Below are 23,732 nucleotides of genomic sequence, written 5' to 3'. Positions count from 1 at the left end.
TGTTTTGGGGACTTAAAAAAAAGTTTCCAGCTGCTGGTCCCATGGCATGGTCAACTGAAAGTGGGGTGCAGGAAACATGAAAGTATGAAAGACTGCAGAATCCATTCTTGCCATTTCCAGGCTTCAGCTAGGGAGAACTGCCTCATTTTAGATTTGGATCACAACTGTCCTCAGTCAAGATTGCCCCTTTTCATATGTGCGTACATATACCTAGGTTACATTGATTAAGTGTGGAGTGTGCTTAGTTGAATGATAGTGAACATCTGAACAGTGCACAAGCACAAATATGATGTGGAAGGTAAGAAATATGAAGCTGGACTTGTGGAGTTCATGTAAACATACAATGCTGGAGTACTAGTTACTGTTTTTTTTCCCCCTCTTCCACTTCCACTCTCAGCAAAGAGCCAGGACAGCAGAGAGTAAAGCGATGGGGTTTTGGCATGGATGAAGCACTGAAGGACCCTGTTGGAAGAGAGCAGTTTCTTAAATTCCTGGAGTCAGAATTCAGCTCAGAAAACTTAAGGTGAAGCTGAGGACTTTTATCTTTCAATAGCTTTCAAGACATGTTCTCTATGTCTGTTGCTATTCTTTTCTTGCTGTTCACTTTGCATTCACAGCTGCATTGGGGTTTTTTTGTTATTCTTTAGGGTCTACTCCTATGAATTGCTGCAATTGCTCTCAATTTCTAGTAAGTTTGAGATCTGAGGTTGTTCAGGCTTACAACAGACTTTAATAGTGCGTGCATCTGTTGACTAAGCATATTTATTACTCTGGTTACTATCAGCTTTTAGCTGAGTAATTTGACTAGAAACTTTCATCTTGAAACTCATCCCCAAAATACTGACCACTCACAGGTTATTTAACATACTTTAACACTGTGGGTGGATGGCAGGAATTCAACATTTTTGGCAGGAATGCCATAAACTAGTCCTTCCCAAAGTGCCACTCTGATCCCCTTCTCCTATCCAGTCTGATTTCTGCTCCATGCCTTGTTCTCTCTGCCTGAGCTGCTGCTCTACTTCTTTTCTCCTCCACAGTCTGCTATCATACACACACACAGAGGCTGCCCATGCCACTTGTGGCACCTGTGCTGCAGGTTGGCCACCTCTGTTTTAAGGAATAAACTGACAGAGAGAAGATTTAGACTAGACCTTGGGAAGAACTTATTTACGGTAACGGTTACCAGAACCTGGAATGGACTTCCAAGGAAGGTGGAGCTCTCCCCTACCTTGGGGGTCTTTAAGAAGAGACTGGACAAACACCTGGTTGGGGTTGTCTGACCCCAGCACTCTTTCCTGCCCAGGGCAGGGGGTCAGACTCGATGATCTTCTGAGGTCCCTTCCGAACCTGAAAATCTATGAAATCTATGAAATGCAGCATTAAAATAAACTTACATGGAGAGATTGTTCCAACATGACTAAGAGATTTAAGACCATTGGTCCCCATGGACTTTCACTGGGATTTTTGCTCTTAAATCCTTTAGGAGCTTTTGCAAATCTCTCCTGTAGTAAGTGAAAATAACCACAAGGTTATCCGATAGTAGTGGTTAAACATGAAATGATTAATGTTACTTCCAAATTTTTCCAAAAATATATATATTCTTCAGGAATGACTTAATAAAAATGTGCTGCATGTGTGTGAGGTTAAAGCTAAATATCTCTGGTTAAAATTATTTCACTTATCAATAAAAATGTTCTAATTAATTTTATATAATTATAATCTAACTATTGGTAAATGCCTCCATATTTACTTGAATCCAAGATGAGGTTTTTTTCCCCTCATTTAGCATGGGGGAAAAAAACCCTTGTATTTGATTTGAATACAAGGCAGAGGAGGAAGCGAGTGGCTCCTGTGGCTCTGACTCTGGCCCTGAAGCTGCAGGGGATAGGTGAGTGAGCAAGCATTGCAGGAGGGCAGACAGTGGGGGAAAAGAGGCAGCCTGCCCCATCAGCTCTCTGCCCCTGCTGCTGCTTTTCCCACTGTAGCAATGGGGGGGACGAATTTATGACCGCCCTCCAATAATTAAATTCTATACATGGAAAATGATAACATATTTATAAATTATCCATATATAAAAGCTAATTATTGGGCAGTCACTTTAAATTTTAAGTCATCTTGGCTTTGGGTAAATGCAGTATTTTGTTGTGGTAGTTCTAATGGAGTCATAATAAAGTCGTATGCTTTCAGTAGAGCTATATATATACATATCTGTGTGTACACTCTATATAGAAGTACTATGTATTATATGTATATTGTATCCATATATTGAAGTATTCTATATTTGTACTATATATGTGTGTACTATATATAGTACTTCTAGATACTTCTGTATCTCATAGACATATATTTCAGCAGTAAAATCTACATTAGACTTGGAACATATGTATGTGTATAACTTCTAAGTTATATAACTAATATGTATAATACCCAATACATATATTACTCCTATATTTATATGTGTATGTGTGCACACATGCATGTGTGCATGTGCATGCACACACACACATGAACAGACACACCTATAATAATGGAGTGATCTATGTATTAGGCAATAGGTATATAGTATTAGATAATATATGAACTTCTAAGGTTAATGTAGATTTTACTTCTGAAATATGTCTTTCATATGTCTAAATAATATACATGTACACACACACACATATATATGGTAATATCTATCTATAACTTCTATATGCTATATATAGTACATCTAAGGTTAATGTTTGCTGAATTTTATTTCTGAAAGGTATTTCCATCACAACCCCATCCCCATGCTTTTACCCAAGTATTAGTTCCCATAGCTCAGCTGTAAATCCCTTTAAAAAATTTGCAAACATAGCAATGCTGAGACCCTGATCTCATTTACTCCTGTATAATGTCCCAATTCTGAAAGATGCAGCCAGGCTCAATTGCTAAAGTTGAGGTGATAGAACATCTCATAGGAGCCATTGAGCATTTTGCTGCATAGGTCTCCAAACCTGGAATAACTGTATTTACTGCCTGAGTTTATTTAAGACTTACAACAGGATAACTGAGAACTGATTCAGCATTATTACCACACCATACATAACCTATTCAGACTTGCAGTTTAGAAGCTTCAAAATTAAGTTTGAATTTAATAGAGTAAGATGGGAAAGTCAAGTATTAATAAAGACAAGTTATTGAACAAGATTGGACCAAAAATATCAATGCAATATTCTGGATGACCCTGATCCTACCTGATATTTTCCCTGGATTTCAGCAGTAGTAAGACCAGGCTCAATATGCAATGTTTTTAAACCCATAAGTTTTAGGAGGCAGTTTGGAATTAAAAAAGCTGAATAATCATTTAAATAAAAGCTGTTTATCCAAATGATACAAAGGAATGGAAAGGTATCTTTTTATTTAAAAAATGTCCTAGTAATTTCTTATGCATGGCATCTGTTCAAATGTAAACCTATTCAATCTACCTACCGTAGGCTATGTTTTTCTAGTTTTCTGTGGCTGATTTGTCTTGCTGCCAGCTAGACTTTTACCAGCATAATCCCAGGCTCTTTTCTTTAATCCTATTTACAACACTAACCATAGGCAATTTTTAAATGACTGTTCCAGCAAAATAACCAAGAGAAATTTGTTTGGAGCTGATTCCTCAATGTGCCATCTACCATTATATCTATCTGTCTATGTTCTTATATGAGCATGGTAAAACATAATACCTTATGGGTGCCAGCTGGAAAGGTTGCCTCTGGGAAGTGTCAGAAAAAGAATAAACTAGTCCCATATGAATGAAAATCAAGATGATCTCAGTGATAGAAAATAATAAATTAAATTAAATAATCATTTTATGCATAATGACAAAACTTTGTAGCCTACTTTATCAGCAGGGACATGATCATTCCAAGTGCAATTATGACTTACTTCTGAGTTCATAAATTTAAAAGATAGCTTATCAACTGCACAGTGGTAGATTTGGGGACTTTAGGGGAATAAAATAATCTATTAGTTTGGCAAAACAATTTGCTTCCATCAGCAGCTCCTTATGATTGTGATATAACTAATGGAATCCCACATTTGCATTTGTCAGCTGTTATCCTTTCATAGCTTTAACTATGATTGACTCTACAACAAGCATCATCAAAACTGTAGGTGCAGCAAAGAGATGGGACCACAGCAGACTGAACTGCCAAGCTCTGTAGAAAACATAACAATGGACTTTAGAAATTGAGGAAAGGCTTAGTAATAATAAAAAGAGAAGTCCGCTGCCCAGGTCAATGAAAGAAATGACAGAGATATGATTGTAACCAAGTGGATGCAATGATTACATTACAGCATGATCATTTGCATCTTATACCATTAATATTCTCAAAATTTTTTGTTTATGCACTCAGGCTGGGAGGGGGTAGAATCAGGACTGGCAGCCTTGGTCTTCTATTATGGAGAATGGTACAAGATGAAGAAACTTATGAGTCACTCAGAGATTTGGAAGAGATGGATTCAGTTCTTTGTTATGCAACAGACTGCATAACCTGAAGCAAATTAATCAATCTGGGCATAGCTACTTGAGACATTTACTGTGGAGCTACCTAATTAGCTCCATAGTAAACATTTTGGTGTCTATACATTAGGCCCCTATTAGGTCTCAGGAAACTAATAAACTCCACAGCTGGTTAGTACTTGTAAATATAAGTACTATCCTGCTGTTGAATGTTTTCATGAGCAGCAGTGCATGTGTAGATGCTTACAGGGCTGGTTGGGGCACAAGGGTGCTTCAGTGTGGGGGTTACCTGCCAGCTAGCCCCACACTGAAGCACCCTGGTGCTCCAGCCAGCCCCTCCACAGCACATTTAGCTGGGTCAGAGCAACCCTGGGTTGGCAGGCTGACCCCTGCCCTCCTCCCCGTCACCTGGGGCTGCTCCAACCTGGCTCAACATGATCCAGTCCCAAAAGCACATGTAAACACAGCTCCCAGAACAATAAACTCCCATGCCATATGCGCCAGAGTTTATTGCTGGGCATTAATATGCACATGTAGATGACCCCTTTTTGTCTTTGTTTTTCATTTTAAAATAGGATTAATGGCATCTCACTACCTCACAAGAGATGTTGTGCGCATAAATCCTGTATTGGAGGTGAGGTTCTCAGATACTCCAGTAATGGAAAGGTATGGGAGTATAGTAGACATATCAAACATAACTCTTAACTTCTTTGACAAAGAACAGAGGCAGCTCTGTCTCTGTTCTTTATGAAATACCTATAATCAACACAATGTTTCCTGCACCACATTTTTTTCAGGAAAAAATGTTGGTGCAATATGGGATTCTCAGTGAAATATTTAATTTCCAAGAGGCGCAGAACTGTCCTCCAACATCAGGCTTGCACCAGATTGAAGAATGAGTGAACTCTTTTAGAAGGCATACTTTCTTCTCTGCTTACTAGCAGAGGCCTATTGTTAAAAGTAATGGAGTTGGGAGTGTCATTTCTGCAGATTTTCTAGCTCGTATTACAAAGAAAAGTACACAATAAGTATTTGAAATATGTAGACTGCTAAGTTTTAGTATGATCTAAATGTCCTAGAGCTGGTTGTGCATGCAGTCTGACTTTCAAAGAAGACTATACATCTGATTGAAATATGTGATCTGGAGACCAAAATTCTATAATCTTTGAAAATCCCAGCCTCCCTTTTAACCTGACCCCCGCTATTCCTGTATATTACTTGGTTCTCAGAACAATGAGTATATGCGGTCTGTTTCTTTCCAGGTGGAGATTGTAATTGATTTCAACCTGTAATGACCAGGGATCCTGCTTTTCTCCGATAAAAAAAATCCCCAATTTTCAGATTTAAAAAAGTATATATGTTTATATATTATGGAAAAATGTGGATTTTGGGTTACTTTTTTAATCTGAAAATTGGGTTTTTGTTTTTTTTGTTTTTTATTAGAGAAAATTAGGATCCCTGATGATAACCTCAATGGCTTGATTCTTGCATATCTAAAAGACAGACTTTCTCTCTATGTGGTGCAACAGTAACTATGTGACAAATGGAGGTACTCACATGAAAAAAAACAGCCCCTTTGATAATAAGGAAGGGCTAGTGACTGGATAGCATCAGTCAGGGGCTTGCCTGGAATTTGCTCCTGTTCTTGATTAGCCAGATCCTTCTGAAGATGCTGGAAAACTCAGGAAGCAGGGAAGTCCTGGTTGTTTGGAACTGGGGGATAGGAACTAGAGGATAGTCAAATATGGAATTCTTATTCTGAACCAGTTTTCCTTGGATGGCCCAATGTACACTAGAGGTTTGTTGTGGTGTTTACAGCTCTAGTAACCATAAAAATGCATGACACAAGGGATACATGATTCAAATTACACCCTATCAAAGAAATATAGTGAATATGCGTACACCATTAATTTGTATGCTGCAGAATGGTGTGGGCTACAGATCATTCCAACCTTATTACTGAAAGCTCATGTTTTTCTTTACTTTATCCGAGGAGGTTTTTTTGAGGTTTAATTATACCATAATAAAATACTGTGATTTGTGGAAATAAGGAATGGTGTAGGATACTGATGATAAATAGTAACAAAAGAACCAAGGTGAAGCTTGATGGAAGAAAAGAAAAGAATCAATCATCGCTATTGATGATGTTTATATGCGGGTGTATTTAGCTGAAATGCCAATGGGAGGCTAGTTCTGCAGTTAACAGACACTGGAGAAGAGTAACTTTCCTTAATTATTTATGCAACCATTATTACAACCCTAAGAAACAAAGCAGGTAGCAACAGCTGCCTATGCTGTCTATTATAGCAACACCTACCTACCCCGTTTTCAGTTTTGCTAAGCTTCAGCCCTTTAGAGTGCATTTGTTCCATATTTGCTTTGGCCTGAGACTGGATCATTTGTGCATTTGTTCCATATTTGCTTTGGCCTGAGACTGGATCATTGGGCAGCTTTAATGAAAAGGGTTCACATATTTCTGAAAATCAAATCAGGGATTATCCTGATGTGTTAATTCCCTCTACCCGCAACGATATCATTGAAGAACTTTAGCAGCTCCATGCAGTAGCATGACTGGGGCAAGGTGACCATGGCAGCAGATTATACCTGTGACATGGTGGCAACCAGATGTTGCTGCTGCCCCTTTGTGTTGCAGCTGCCCCAGGTGTTGGACTGTGTTGTTACACTTCTGGCTCCATGTTTTGCAGTATGACTGGCTTTTGGCAAGGGTCCTAGGTGTTAGGAGTCAGGAGATCATCTTTCTTTCTGTTCTCATGAAATTCTGCCTTGATTTGACAGAGTTGCAAACCTCTGAAAGGGCAAATGTTTTGCCCCAACTGTTGGGACCTTCCTTCTCTGAAGATTTCATCCTCCCTCCAGATCACTAAGACAGGCCAAATAGAATAAGTATACTCCATCCCCACATGCCTTCCAACATGACAGGTCTAGAGCTAGGGTTTCAGACATGCATGAGCCATACATGTCACCACCTAAGCTACCTTAATCTGTGCCACCTGTGTATATGCAGTAGGAATTTTATGAGATTGTATACTATTTTTTCTGCCAGATCCTTCTTTCACTCAGTACAGGGAATGCACAATGAATGAGGCAGATTACTGTAAGAAGAGAAAGGAGATTCTGTGTTGTTTGGCACTGCACTAGGTCCCTGGAGATATGGTCTCTAGTCTTGGCTGTGCAATTGACTTCCCATGTCTCATTTGGCAAAATTATCATAACTCAAATGCACAAGAAGGGCAGTCTTATTGCTGCCATTTCCTAACTTTTGAGTGTTTTGTGGGAGGAGGGCATACATTTTGTTTTCAAAGCTAAGTAGATTAAAGTGTAAGGGTGTCTGCTGTGAAGCAGTTTCCCTAGATATAAAATGTTGCAGATATCAGCATTTTTTCAGTTTTAAAAGAGTTTGCTATAATTAAAGCTTCACCATTTCTGTGGGGGTTTGGGGAATGGTAATGCTAGAAATGTAAAATAAAATTAGTTTTCCAGGCAAGAGATTGTGCTTATGTAGTTAAAGATGTGACTGTATTGCTTACCTTTTCTAAGCTGGAAACCACAAGATTCTCCCAATTAAATCAGTTTATCTTTCACCTATTTTGCCATTATTATCTAAATAGTAGCCTAAGGCAATTGTTTGCTCTAAAAAGAAAATGTATCCTGGAGCTTATTTGGGAGGACTCTCAGACACACTGCTGGTGGTCTACAGAAGCAATCATGAAGACAGCCACCCTAGACTAAACACTAAGGATGTCTGTGGGAAGACAGATGATGTCTGTCTTAACCTGTTTCTTTATCTGTCTTCTATACACATGAATAATCAGCCAAACTATGACATTGCATCTGAAGGGGATAGCACTGCAGGACGTAACTATTAAATGTAAATATCACAAGTAGCTTCAAAAATAGTTGTCCAAATTCTCCTGGGTTCAGTGAATTAGAGTTTGCATGCTGTAAAGTATTTCTGCTTGAGTAAAATCAGTACATTGCTCTAGCTTCACTGCATTCAGATTTGCAAATAAAGTGTAATGAGACCCTGAATACTCTAGAAAGAAGAATGCTTGAGTGCCTAGAACTAGCCTGGGATGTTAGAGACTTAGCTTTAACATCTTGTTCTACAGATATGGAGATATAATACTATATAATAATCTAATAATCCAAATAATATATTATATAATACTATAAAATATCATATACTATTATATAATATACACATATAAAAATACACATATAGAGATATAATAATGGATATAATACTTGTCTACCCAACTTGGGAGCTGTGTGGGAACAGTATGTTAAACTACTGGGAGGTGTTTCAGTATTCCTGTAACTGAAGTACTGTTATAGGCACTTAACATAGCAATATCAACAGAGTGGGACTAACAGTTGTGGCTTCTTAGTATGGGTGTGTGAAACAGACTGTATTCAATTCAGATTCAGCCTGAATTTGGGGCAGTGATTAGATTTGTTGATTTGGATCACTGTCCTGATTCGATTTGGCCAAATCCGAATCTGATTTTATGGTGATTTGGAGAATCAGTGATTCAGCCATAGACACAGTTTTAAATATTTTTTCTACATACCTCAAGGTACCAGGCACAGCTTGTGAAAGCTGCAATGGTGGGGCAGATAGAGCATCACAAGGGAGTGTAGGAGGGCCCCCCGCATGCTCCCCGGCAGACCCGGAAGTGGACTGCAAGTGCTTCTGGTTCACTTCTGGGTCTGCTACCAAGCACGCTGGGGACCCCTCCACACTCCCGTGGGATGCTACATCTGCTCCACCATAGCAGCATTCCTGAACCACCTGGTACCTTGAGATATGTAGAAAAAAACATTTAAAGCTGTGTCTATGTCTGAATCATCGAATCTCTCTGAATCGATTTGGAGGCTTCCAATTCAATTTGGAGAGATTAATGGGTCTCTTGATTTGATTCAGATTCAGAGATTCATCTGCCGAATCTCTGCTGAATCGAATCAGCGACCAAAGCTTTGAACAGCCCTACTGCTTAGTAATGAGAAATTAAAACACTAAGTCTGTTAGGTGCCTCTAGCTCTCTTTAGGAGAAAGTTAAGTTGACAATGGCAGAGCAGGAGTCTGGGAAAGGGACCGGGGCTCTCTCCTCTCCTGCTGCTAAGCAAGCGTGACCAGCTTAGAAAAAAGGGAATCTTTAACACTTTTTTTCCCCCCCCAAGTAAGCAGGTTTTGTGAGAAATGACTCATTTCTTTCCAGGTGGTAAACCAGCCAGTGTGAAGTTTTGTGAGGTGATATTTTGTTTGTTTTGCTTTATATTGCCACCTGTCCTAAAAACTAGTATACCAACCGAATTTGACCTGCAGCCTGCATGCAGAGTACTTCCTCGGGGCTCAAGTACTATACAGTTACCTACCCCACCCCCACATACACACACGGTGAACATTTGGCTTATCCTTGTGGCATAAACAGAATGGAAGCATGTTTTAACCATAATCTCAAATCATATTACAACCCTGCAAAATCCAAGCTTTAGGACAGTAGAATCCCAGCTCACATGTCATATTGGATCAGCCTGGTTGAAACCACATTGGAAGGCTGCTTTGGAAGGCTGCTATGTTATAAATGGTTTCCCCAATACAGTAAAACTTACAACATAGATGGAAGTCTTGTGCTTCCTGGGAACAAACCTGTGCAAGCTTTGTGCACTGCACCATGTCTAAACAAAATTGTTGCTTAGAGGGTTCCCAGGTTAGGTCATGAGCTTTTTGTTGTATTTCCCTGATAATTTTGTTATACAAATTAAACTACTTAAGTTGATTTGCTAATATAGATCTGAGTGCTGTTCGACAAAGTCTTTTTAGTACTGTTTTACTACTACTACTACTGGGATTCTACACATAACTTTGCATGGCTGCATTCATCTGATGGGATAGTAGACAAAGAGAGAAATGACACTTCTATTAATTTTTTTTTTACAATGCAGCATAAGGACACAGTCAATGAAAATAAAAGAGAGCAGAATTGAATCAGATAAAATGAAATCTTTTTTCGGGCAATTCACAATTCACCTGTGGAACTTATAGCCACAAAATATAGTTGTGCCTAATAGTCTAAAAAGAGGATTAGATATTTTGTGTGGATTACAGGAGCCAATTATAATCAGTATTAGGGAAACAAAAGATCAGAGGTTTGGATGCAAAATACATTTTCCTCCTATTGGAAACCTCTAATTTATCTGGGATAAATATGGCAAGTTATCTCATAGTTTCCAAATGAAAGATATGGATCTTTCATGAAGCAGCTAGTTCTGTTCAAGATATTATGGCAGCCAGATCACCATGGCTGCCATAATATCTTGAATAATAATATCATGGCCATAATATCATGGCTTGTACAGAAATGATGTAATTCTTACATCTTACCTGGCTACAATTTTGTAATTGTATGGGTTTTTTGCGTGAAGTCTTTGTTGTTGGTTTTGTTATATTAAAGCACATTTAAAAAGGGAGAAGTTTATACTGGCTAAATTGAAACCTAGGAAAGAAATTAAATGTTCAAGTTACCGTATCTTGCCATAGGTTCTGGATGGCAGTAGAAGATTTGAAGAAGAGACCTATTCGTGAAGTTCCTGTTCGAGTCCAGGAAATTTGGCAGGAGTTTCTTGCTCCAGGTGCTCCCAGTGCCATCAATTTAGATTCAAAAAGCTATGACAAAACTACACAGAATGTGAAGGACCCTGGAAGATACACATTTGAAGATGCGCAGGTCAGTGTATTATCTCTGGTCAAGGGCTGGTCTTTGGGATGTACAAATGGGCATGCTTGGGAGAGAGATTATAACAGTCTCTCTTTTTAAAAAAAAAATGCAATAAATAAAATAGGGTTGAAAATGAATTATTTGCATGAGACACTCCTGTGCTTTACTACAGGGTCAGATATGGCCTATCTAGGTGACTGTACTAGTGCAAAGCCCTGAAGGTGGCCGTCTAAGAAGGGAGGAATTTTGCTTTCCTAGTGCACCCTGTGCTGCAGAGAAGCTGATTTTATTTGGGTTCTTCTTAATTCTTTGGCTCAACTGCTTTTAACAGGCTTTTCTTAAGCAAAGCTAGGAGTCTGTTCTCTTGATGCATTTTCATGATTTTTGTTAGCATTTGTAAGAGTCAAATTGCTCACAGCATAAAGAAAACACACCCTGAAGAGAAACAAACCTGTTTCTAAATGCCTGTTTTGTGGTTATATCTGAACCATGTCCTATGGATATTGTACTTTATGCATTTCATTATAAAAGTAATATCTACTGAACAGCATGATAGACTTCTAGGAAATGATCTTCTAGGAAAGAGTGATACTCTAGGTATAAAGAACCCTGTGAGCATGGCTTTAACAAGCTTTTCTTTCCCATAAATAGATAACAGTTTACATCTTGGGGACCAATTTAGTAATAAAAATATGGTCTTGTTCTGCTTTTCATAGACACAACAGACAGATGCTTCCAATCAGAAATGAGGCTGTGCATATCAGTGATTTTTTTTTTTTTTGATTTGGCAAATGAAGCAGGAATGGAGGGGGAAGAGGAAAGGGGGAAATGTTTGATTTGAACCAAAACACAAATATCTTGGCAATGTTTTAAAATGTTTTTGTGTTAAATGAAATATTCATTTTCACCCCTTGTAAAATGCTTATTTTTTGGGCACTTGTAAAAAAAAATGGTAGCAAAGTGCTAAATTTATAAATGTAGTAGTAGTGATGGCAGCAGTAGTGGTATCATTTACCCCCGATGTAACTGGCTATGTATATATCCAAGATGTGGGCCACCAAGTTCAGTTCTTCTGCCTGAAGGGATCTGGACTTACATCCCCCAGGAGAATGTCCTATTCTGGGGCAAAAGGAAATATGTTGTATTCACATGTGTTCACATGCACACACTGTCTCTTGCTGATGCTGTTCTACTTTGCATGATGAACTAGTCATTCACAGAGGCAAAGACTGCAACCTAAATATTCTGGTTCTGGGAGCTACATGTGGCAGCATGGGGTGGAGCCAGGCCAGCCTGCCTCTATCATGTGGGGCTCCCCATGGCACATATAAAGGTTCCAACCCTTGCATGTCCCCAGTGGCAAGCCCCATGTGATGGAGCCAGCTGCCTTCCTTGCTCCCTGATGCCACCTGCAGCTCCTGGGACTCTACCAGAAGTGGATGGGAGCCCTGCCTCCTGCTTCCCAAGAGAGTCTTGACATCTGCATGTGGTGGTAGGAAGCAGGGAAGGCAGCTGGCTCCATCATGCAGGGCTTCCCCCCAGTGGAGTGTGAGTGCCAGGAGCTGCATGTGAGCCACAGGGAGCCCTGTGCAATAAAGGTGGGCTGGCCTGGCTCCACTCCCTACCAACCCATGCAGCTCCTGGAACTGGCTGGTGCCCCACCAGATGGCAGCACTTGTGTGGGCCATGAGCACTCCGTGGGCCTGCCACCTGCTGCTGTTGGGGTGGGGGCTGTGCACCATGAGGGAATGTGGGGGGGGGTGGGGGTCCTCACACCCCCGTCACCCTCCTTCACACCCTACATACTCACATCCACATCCTGCCTACCCATACGCCGCTCTGGTCACCCCACTGGGTGTGGATCCCGGGGTCTTAGCTTCTACCAGCCCCGTGCTCTGTGCTCCAACCCAGCTGCAGTTCCTCTGCACACTCACTGCTGCCACTTCCCTACCTGCTGGGGAAGCTGAGCAGGTCTCGTGGCAGCAGTGGCCCCACCTGGAAGCTGTGCATGCTGACCAGGCCAGAGCCCTCCCACACACAAGGGTGGCAGTGAGACATGCAGGCTGGTTGGAGTACAATTAATTGGTGGGTGCATTCTACTGGAAGGTAAGAAACCAAGTCCAAATCCAGTCTAGGACTAATTGTGAGTTGGTGTTTGAAATGGGGGTTTCTGCCTCTCCGCTGAAGTGTGCTGAAGTGGGTCTCTCTTAAATCCACCAGTTGGAATTGTTCCATTTTGATGCAGACTGTTTAAATAGGCATTGAGACAGAATACATATGTAGCATGGTGGTTAGGACATTCATTGGGCAGAAGAAGTGTGGGGAACCTGATTTTCAGTCCCTGCTCCACTGAACAATTAACTATTTTTATATGAAGTGCTATGGTATCAAGTGAAGAGATTGAAAATACCCAGCTCAGAACATTGTGTAACTAGGTAATTTGGCCACTCTACCAGAAGTGGAAGAAGTAGGTTTGAACCCTCAAGCAAAAGAGGGGCTTAAGATAGGGGAGATCCAAGCTTGAGTGAGGATTTGAACTAGTAGGCTATTGAATTGAAGGGAATACTACCACTGCTTTTCTCTGTGGCAGTTCTTTGAATTAAACCCCAATTTTTTTTTCTACCTGGAATCTTCCCAAATTCATAAATTATTTCACAGTAATAAAAAAAATGCAGTGCTTGTTCAGTAGCCTATTTGCCAAAAGAAGAAAAAAAAAAAGCTCAGTTCTAGTCACAGTGCCTTTTGTTTTAGATTACAAAAATGTGAAAAAAAATATTTTTTTTCAAGTGAACTATAATATATGTTCTTTTGTGATAGTCTGCATGTGACTGCTTGACTCTATTGAACCTTTGGAGATTAAAATGTCAGCAATTATAAATCAAAGGCATAAACTGAATGCTTAGAGACTGTATAGGTCTGATGTATTTAAAAGTAAAGATAGTTGCACTGGAATCCTTAAAGGAAAAGAGACTTAACATCTCCAGAATCTTCCTAGTTTTTCACTGTTTATGTAGTCTTTTTGCAAGGTATGGTTTTCACAGAACTCTACTCATCTGATCCAGTTTTGGCAGTTAATGCTTCTCAAGGAAAGGAGAGAAGACCTAATCTGTCCTGTCTTGAATTGAGCACATTATGGTTTTTATTCAGGACTCTTGTTTAACAGGGGAACCTTGGCTCTGCAATTGCTTCTGATAGCCTCTTGCTCATCCTTGAATTTGACAGCTTTCAGGGTTTCATACCAGTCTTGTAACTTTATGCTCTGCAGTGATGCTCTAAAAATAACATCATGGGGTTCCATGCTGATAACTCAGTGGGCACATCCAGATGAGCAGGGTCACGTGGCATGTGGTGCTGAAGACACGTTTACAGAGCCACATACTGCACAGTCCAGTGTTCTCCACGCTTCAAGGACATGCTGCTTGAGTGTGTACTGTGCTGTTTTTTTTCCTCCATGGTTCTTTCTATCCCTGGATGTCCAGGGGTCAAGAAAACCATGGAAAAAAAACCTGGAACAACATACACTCAGCCAGTGCACACTGCTGAAAAGTGGAGCTAGCCCACCCAGAGCCATGCTCTGCTGCCAGCCAGGCTCTGCATGGCAGAATCACCATGACTACAGCCCCAGGAGGCCCCTAGGACCCTAGATAAGGATTCAGGGACTATCTCAGTGCTGGCCCCATCCTCCCCTACCCCTCCAGCATAACTTGCCTCATGCCAAAGTGTGCATGGCACAGGCACTTCCTGGGGACAAGAAGTAGCGGTGCAATGTGCATCACCGTTACTTTTCCTGGGGAAACCAAATGTCCATGAACATCTGGAAACACCCAGTGTGTCCAAATCATATGCAAATAGTTTACAGGTACATTTTTTTAACTCATCTTTACCAACTTGACCTGGGATCTGGGAGTCACCATGGGTTCATTATAGTGAGGGGAAAATGCATCAGATTTTATAAAAGAGAATGGATCTGACCCCACATCCACATTCAGTTGATAAGAAGATGTCTTATTGTCATGGTTAATTTTCAGAGTTTTCACATACATTATAGTTTTAAAACTGAAATAATATTAAAAGCATTTTTACCTAGATTATCTGGCACCTTATGATCAGGCATTCAGATAATTGAATTTGTTCAGGCAAGCAAAAACTTTATAAATACATTAAAAAATAAAACCAAACTCCAACAGTTCAGTCTTTCACATTTCCAAGATTATGTAATAATTGTCCTTTTCTATATTTTCATTTACCAGTTATTGCATAAAACTTAGAATAGAGATGAAACCTTGTATTAAAGCTTAAAAAGAACAGTATACAATACCAACAGTTACAAGTTACCCTTTTGCATCAGACTTAAGAGTACAGATGCAGTAGTCTATTAAATGGAGCTTAAAAAGGGAAAAGTTTGTTCCACAATATCAGCAATTACAAGTTAGAAAAAAACATGTTGCTGTTTGGATAACCAAGTTTTGGTCAGTGAGAATCCACTGTATTTGGTACCATCTTGTTTACTTTCTCCACAGAACAAAATCAAGAGAGTTTTGCTTCAGTCAAAACCCTGGCACAACAGTCCTCTGTGTTGCAAGGGAGGGTTTCATTTACTTTCAAAAGGGTGGCTGCATTGAGCTTTATTTTAAAATGAAATATTTTCATGAACACTGGCTTTTGTAAATCATCCTATCCCAACTGGGGAAAATCAAAACCTGCAGTATGAAAATTCTGTACTTTGTAAAGTAAGTTAAACAGGTTGAGAAACACTGGTCTATATAAATATCTAGCATGGTGATTTTGACCAGGGCCTTTGCACTCTGCTGCATAAAACTATTCCCAGATAAAAACCAAATTACTCTGGATATTAGAGCATTCCTCCTGGATTTGATTTATGAGCATTCTCTATCTTTGTACAGATTTGATAACTACCCAGGCTTTATGCTCTTTGAGTCAGGGGTCACATGTCTATGGGCACGTGAAGACATTTGTTGCACCTGATCTATGATGATGCGGCTTACTTTAAGCTGTGTGATAATAGATCAGGAGTGGCTTGTGCACATTCTCACCAGTGCCTTTAGCCATGCCAGGAACCCAGTCTAAGTAATTTGGGGTGAGGGGTAGGGGTAGTGAGTCCATGGGGGTATCTGTCTGGAGATGGGGCAATGTGGAGGGATAAAAATAGCCTGGCCATGATTGGGGAGGTAGGAAGATTGCTGACCTGGGGTTTTCCTAGCCCCAGAAGTGTGTTCTGAACATGTACAGATGTTCACTAGGTCAGGCTAACCCATTCACCATCTAACTTAGCTCACCTCCTTAGCTGAGCTAATGTAGATCAGGCTGACCATTTTTTGCCCAATTTAGCCTCTCCATGTATTTGACAGATTAGCACTTAGATTGACTTAACCCTAGCTAGATTGATCTAAATGTAATGCCTGCACTCTATACCAGTGATGCTAAACCAGGGTTGCAGTGCCGCAAGATCCTTTGAAAGATGATTTGAGGTGTGATGAGATAAACCAGTTGTGAAGAGATAAGCTGATACGTGCAGGCCTAGTTCCCTGCCTAGCCTCTCTGCAAAAACTCAGCACTGTAAATAAATAGGTTAATTTTTCAATTAGATTCAATTTCATTTTCTTTTTTTTCTCTCCTTCACCTAAGGGTGCAGGTAGGAGTCTAGCCAAATAACCAATAACTTTAAACTCATGTTTTTAAGTGTAGCCAGTACATAAGGCTTAATTATTTGGTTGTTAAGTTATCTTGGAACAAAAATAAACTGCCTAAAATATCAGGTACTATATTTCATTAAAAAAAGCATTTTAAAATTAATGTTAACTCTAACCAATTAACCATTTAACCTGCAGTTGTTTAAAAAGTTGTTTTCTATGGACAGTAATTGCTGTAATTTAAGAAAAGATTTTCAAAATTTCATTTTAAAATCTCTGTCTGTATCTGGGTATATTTCTTTTTTTAGGAGCACATTTACAAACTGATGAAAAGTGATTCCTATCCTCGTTTTATACGATCCAGTGCCTACCAGGAGCTGCTACAGGCCAAGAAAAAGGTATCGGTGCACCTTGCCTTTGTACTGCCACTGCGCAAAGTGGTGCTTATGTTTGTTACAATCCTTGGTCTTCTCTCTCCCATGGCAATATACCTGGAAATCTGGTAGGTGACTAGGCTGGTTTATTTGGAGGTCACATGCATACAGTAGTTCCAGATATATACATGTGTATATCTCCTGCATGTGTGCATGTTTTAATAAGTTAAATACAAGACCTGTTTTTATTTTTACACATAGCCCTGCTCTTTCTGTTGCCAAGCAATTTAAATTGAAAGGTATTTTTATAAATACATTAAAAAAATAAAATAAGACCTCAACAGAGCAGTCTTTTATATTTCCAAGGTTATGTAATAATTGCCTTTTTCGTTATTTTCATTTCCAAAGCCACTAAATTTGTTGCCAAGTGATCTTAATTTCAATCATTGGGAGTTCTCTTTTTTCCACTTCTTTACATGATTAATTTTATTTAGGCTAGAAATCTAAAAAGAAAATCAGATCATGCCACATTCCTTCAGAAAAAGATTTATACCCTTAATGTGACATTCATTTTACAGGCCCAGAACATGCAGTAAGTTCTACACAGGCATGTCTCTAATAGTGCACCTGCAAGGTTGGTCCTAAATATTAAAATGTGAGGCATTTTGAAACCATTCAAATTTCAATAACAATTTTTTTGTTTATTTTTTTAGTGGACCTGATTCTTCCACTCAGTGAGCGATGAATTCTAATTGTTATTACTAAGGAGCTCAGTGCTTCCGAATTCTGGCCCATTATTATTAGTAGAACTAATATGATAGCTATGAACTCCAGAATCCCATGCTGTGCAAAACAACAGCCTGAGGATTATGTGGAAACACTGTATGATGTTTTTCAAATATTGATGTCTAAACTCCCTATAATATGGAAATACTGAAAAATGCCAAAGAGCTACTACTGTATATATGTAGTCCTTAAATTTTGCAAATATTGGTTCATTAACCCAAGTTGTGGACTTCATTATTTTTTTTCTTATTTACAGTTTTATTTTTAACTCAAACCAGTTTGGTTCCCCTGAGATTTTTTTTTTTCTTTTTGTTAAATCAAGTACTGTAACTGCTTTACCCATCCGCTGTTATACAAGTTGGCATTCACTAGCAGCTTCATACCTACTTTTGCTTCTTGATTTGTACATGAGCTTTGTTTTGCAGTCCATCGTTTCATCATTCCTTCTTTTCTGCTTTATTTTTTTCTGGCCTTTCTTTTTATTTTCATTTCTTTTTCCTTTTTTTTTTCTTTCCCCCTCCCTGTTTTTAAATTTAAGTTGGATCACACACTGGATCGTCGAACATCTTTTGAGAAATTCACACGCAATGTGGTAAGTTTATTGGCTTAGAAGGATAACATGCCTGGTGAAACACCCTTGTCCCTTCATCACCCAGTTCCTTCACCTTTTCTTTTCTGCGAGAGCAGAAAAAGCTGTTGCCTTCATGCAAGTTCACAACTTTACATAGAAATGACAGCTTTATACTAAGCATTCTTTACACCCTCCCTATCCTTTTGCTGACTGACCTCAGAAAAAATGCCAGGCTATTACTGTTGCCATAAAAGAAGGAATGGACCTATGGAAGCCATGCCGTTTGCACTAAGAAGCATGAACTTCACCCTAGAATATGGAGTTAATTCACTCTGTGTGTTCATGTTTTGTTTTGTTTTGTTTTTTTAATTAAGCTAAGGGGACCTGTGAGAACCTGTTTGATATTGTTCCTTTCCTAGTGCATCACCAAATGACATTTGCATTTTTAACACACTGGATTTCTTTCCTTTTGTCTTTGCTATCTTTTCCAAGAAAGGCTCTTGTCCATTTTCATAATGGGTCACAGGGAGAAAATAACCCATAACAAATACCCCCCAATGTCTCTCAAGTCTAGTCTATCATCTCGGAAGCAAATGTGCCTGCTAAGTAGCTGATGCTTATGATTGTACAAAAATTTTGTTTGGATGTCATTAAGGGGACGTAAAAGCAGTCAACATTCCTGTCTACATTCTTTGATTATGCTCTTTTTCTTCTTCATTGAAAAGTAAGAACTTATTTTTTAAAGATGTTGCACTAAGGTAAAAAATGGACATTGGACCACTTCCTCACCATTAGATGTGAGTTCCACTGCTGTCCTCTCTTATGGGATTCTTTTTATTTCTATCTCTCCAGTGTCTTTGGATCTTTTTTGACATTGTGCAAGTTCAAACTAAAGCATTCAACACATTTATTTTTATAGGGCAGAAACATCCCTATTTTCCCATGCCATAAAAACTGTACACCAACACTGAGGGCGAGCACTAACCTGTTATGAAAAGAGGTAGAAAGATCTTGGATTCTACTCAAGTTTGTCTGCATTGTCTGTTGAATTGTGCAGTTCATGCTGCTCTGTGTGTGTGCGTGTGTGTGTTTGTGGCTTTTTCTGTGACAATCAGTTAACGGACCAGTGTGTGTTGAAATGAAAAGTATAAGAGCTTCAGCAAAGATCATGGTTTTTGTTTTTAGATCCTAGAGGAGGAAGAGAAGTTCTTAGAAACTGCTTCCTGTATAATGAGTCTCAAGAATATTTGTCTTAGCCCTTTAGATAAAATTTTTTTATCTTATAAACAAATGAAATGTGAAGAGAAAGAACAAAAATATCCAGAGGGGGTATCTCACATGCTAAAACAAAACTAATCATTTGATGTTTTGTTATAGGCAAAGGCTTCCTGCAATATCTATTTAGTGTATTATTTTGCAAATTCAGGAATTAATTTGGCTTTGATGGGACAAAGTCACTAAAAATAACTAAATAGCAATGATGTAAGCAAACAATTTGAAACAAAAACCCCTATATTTTGCATGGTTTTGTTGCCATAGCATGTTGCACTGTGATGTGTGTATTGTCTCAAGAGGTTGATCTATAATTTTAAAAAAGACCTTTATATTTAACAATTATGTTTTTTTTCACTGAGATGTTTATAGAAATTTCTGTCTTACTATAATCTGGTTTGCACTAATAAAGAAAACATGGAAACAAGTACAATATACTTTGACCTTTGAGAGCTAGACTTTTTCCAATCTACAGTGGTTGGGAATCTACAATAATTGGGGTAACTATAGATTTTAAAGAAAGAGCAGTAGCCCAAAATGAGCAGAAGCTTATTTTAACTTATTTTAGCAAACCCGGTGCTGTTGAGAGAGAAATATAGCTGTAACATGTCTGTGATCAGGGTGATCTTATTTTCCTACTTATCTTTAAAATGTGCTTTTTTCTGTGCACTTGTCAATTTAGGGATAAAATATTAGCAACAAGATACGGGTACCATAATTAAATGTAAATAATTGAGTAATGTTACCCAAAGTCAAGTTAGACTTTTTTGCAGTGTGCTCATTCCCTTTTCTTTCCATCCCAGCTATGTCTCGGTTTTTAGAACTTTATCTGTAGTGCTTCACCCTAGTACAAATTGAATACTATTGGTGGTGTCTAGACAAGATGCTTACTGCACAGTAGCTACTTACTACTGCACAGTAGCATTGTCAAGAAGCCATGAGGGGATGCTACTGTGCAGAAACACCAATTACTGCACAGTCATTTAGTATTCAGGTATGCAAGTACTAAATGACTGGAGTAACAACTGTGCAATCAGTATTTCATGTAGACATGGCCACTGAATGCTTTGGGAAATTTGCATTATGTAATGACAGAGTAAGAGCAAAAAGATCAGTCTTGAATAAAAAGGTATAAGTGTACCAAAGAATAAGTATAAAGAGGAAAGAGTCAAGGTGACAGAGATTTTGAATAAATATAGCATGTAAGGGAGAAAGTGGGGGGGGGGGAATGGGTGGAATAGAGTTCAAGAGGATAATGAAATCTTGTGTGTAGCCTTTTACTTTGCTAAATAGGGATTTGGGCTCCTATGATAAGAGGTCCTACCCTGTCCTGGTTCAATGTCCTACTACTGAAGGAATGGGCATGGAAAGAAAAATATCGTTTTTCTTATTTCAACCTGGATTATTGCATAAAAGATATAGATCCAGTTATGTAGCCTGCAAAGTGTCTCTGTCATGGTACTGAAATCTTAAAAACCCACAAAAAGTAGAAAGCTTTCTGTCCTGCCTTGATTAGGCATAAATTGAGCACAACAAATGTGCGGTATGATTCTGTCTGATACAATACTTATATTTTTCCTGATGCAGTTACTCAGAGAATATCAACACTTCTAAGAAAAAAGCTCATCCCTCTAAAAGGACATTTATCAACTGCATTTACTGACCTAGAAGGCCAAATAGTCATACACAGGTGCACTTCAGTCAATACCTCAAAAAATAGCTGCCCACATGCATCTGGATTTGTGCATGTAAATAGTGACATCCGTGTACCCACATGCCCATTTGTGGGCACAGTTGCCCACCTCCATCTTTATAAGTTCCTATTTGTGTGCACTTATGTATAGCGTGCACAGACAGCTAAGGCATCTTGTCTGTTTGAAATCTGGCTTTAGGAATTCTAGGCATTTTAAATTGTCCATAATGTTTAGAGTTGGTTGGAAATTCTACAGCAAGACATGCTTCTGTAAGAAAACATCCCTTCATAGAGCATAGAAATCTTTAATTCAAAATATCTTTATACTGACAAACCTTTACTGAGTCTAAGGCAAGGTTTTGAAGAGAACTTTGCCTGGATTCCTGTGGCCAGGGAAGCTGGATGCTTCAAGGGACCCATCCTAGAGACACATGTGCCTGGAAAGCCTGAATGGATTCTGCCAGGAATGGAAAAAGGCTTGTTTTTGCCACCCTCCCTTTTAACGTACCAGGGACCTGGGGAGCAGGGGTACCAGAGACTCCAGTGGCTCCGCAGCACTGTAGCTGTCCTGCTTGCTTTTGCATATGCTCAAACTTATAAGGTAGCCCCTAATGAGCATGTGGGAAGTGTATACACACTGTTTTTGCTATCTCCTTCAATTTGCTGGCCTAGGCGGCTGCCTATATTACTTAAAAACATAGAATTATAAAAAATTAGAGTTGGAAAGGACCTCAGGAGGCATGGCCGATCGGTGCCTCCTGAGTCTGGGAGGGCACACACAGGTGCTTCTGTCAGCAGTGGGGGTGGAGCTGGCGAGCTCCCATAGACACCGGTGGTGGCAGCGGCCCTGTCAGGGGTGTCACATACCTCTCCGTGCCCCCACGACATGTCACCTATGTCAGGAGATCATCTAGTCCAACCCTCTGCTCAAAGTAGGACCATCCTCAACTAGATCATCCCAGCAGGGTTTTATCTATCCAGGTCTGAAAAACCTCCAAGGATGGAAAGTCCACACCCTCTCTGGGTAGCCCGTTGGTTAAGTTGGTCTTTTGCCATACTTCCTAATGTTCCTGTGCATCAGGCTGGTTAGTTCTTGTGCATTCAGTAAGGTTTCTTTAAAGTCCAGCCAAGTGTTCTAGACCCATCTCCCCTTCAGACTGGCCTCTCAGGGGATCCTGTCCATCAGTTCCCTGAGCAAGTCAAAGTCTGCTTTTCTAAAGTATAGGGTTCTTACTCTTCTGCTCTCCTTCCTTCCTTTTCTCAGGGTCCTGAACTCAATCATCTCATAGTCACTCTTGTCCAAGTCGCCATCCACTACTATATTTTCCACCATTTTTTTCCGTTTGTGAGCACCAGGTCAAGAAGAACCACCAAGTAAGGCCCCTAGCTGGCCTATCCAACACTTGTATCAGGAGGTTGTTGCCAACCCTCTCCAAAAAGGATCAAAGGATCAAACAAGGATCAAAGGGGGCAAGAGGGCACAAAAGCCCCCATGGCTCACCAAAAGCATATGGGAATGTCTTCTGGCTAACAGGGAGGCGTACACCCAATGGAAGGGAGGGGCCATCACCACAGAGGACTATACCTCGGTTGCTCGGGGCTGTAGGAGGGCGGTCAGGAAGGCCAAGGCAAAGATGGAACTGGAACTAGCTACCCGGATCAAGGACAACAAAAAGTCCTTTTTTAAATACATAGGGGGTAAAAAGAAGTTACCGGGTAACATGGGGCCTCTGCAGGACACACTAGGAAATCTGGTCGTCACACCAGATGACAAAGCTAACCTATTTAACAATTTCTTTGCCTCCATTTTCCTTAGCAGGGACTGGATCGGCCCATCCACTGGGACCCCCTCAGGCCCCAGGGGTGGCGTACCCAGGCCTAGGGTCAGTGAGGACCTAGTCAGGGAACTTCTGGAGGGACTGGACGTATTTAAATCACCAGGTCCTGATGATCTCCACCCCAGAGTACTGAGGGAATTAGCAGAGGTCATTGCAGGATCCCTGGCATGGCTTTATGAGCATTCATGGTGCTCTGGTGCGGTGCCAGAGGACTGGAAAAGGGCCAATGTGGTTCCCATTTTCAAAAAAGGGAGGAAGGAGGACCCAGGAAACTATAGGCCAGTCAGTCTTATCTTAATCCTGGGTAAGCTTTTTGAGAGAATTATCCTGGTG

The 23,732-nt window shown here is 39.8% G+C and overlaps 1 protein-coding gene across 4 annotated transcripts in view; it reads left to right on the top strand.

The window, feature by feature from the left end:
• RGS7 (regulator of G protein signaling 7) overlaps positions 1-23,732 on the top strand; it is a 504,778-nt gene that overhangs the window by 458,294 nt on the left and 22,752 nt on the right. For 2 of the 4 annotated variants that reach the window (XM_059715793.1, XM_059715792.1), the window contains exons 14-17: positions 398-523; positions 11,037-11,223; positions 17,174-17,263; positions 19,516-19,596. In XM_059715793.1, coding sequence (XP_059571776.1) covers positions 398-523; positions 11,037-11,223; positions 17,174-17,263; positions 19,516-19,590 — 478 coding nt within the window. In that variant the 3' untranslated portion in view covers positions 19,591-19,596. Of the gene's footprint in view, positions 1-397; positions 524-11,036; positions 11,224-17,173; positions 17,264-18,563; positions 18,618-19,515; positions 19,597-23,732 lie in introns of all 4 variants that reach the window. The other 2 variants (XM_059715789.1, XM_059715798.1) reach the window with 2 other exon arrangements.

The sequence above is a fragment of the Alligator mississippiensis genome, chromosome 1, assembly GCF_030867095.1.
Source record: "Alligator mississippiensis isolate rAllMis1 chromosome 1, rAllMis1, whole genome shotgun sequence".
In the NCBI taxonomy this organism is placed as follows: domain Eukaryota; kingdom Metazoa; phylum Chordata; order Crocodylia; family Alligatoridae; genus Alligator; species Alligator mississippiensis.
Note: the sequence above shows the minus strand (reverse complement) of the source record. Positions and strands in the feature narration are given on the sequence as shown.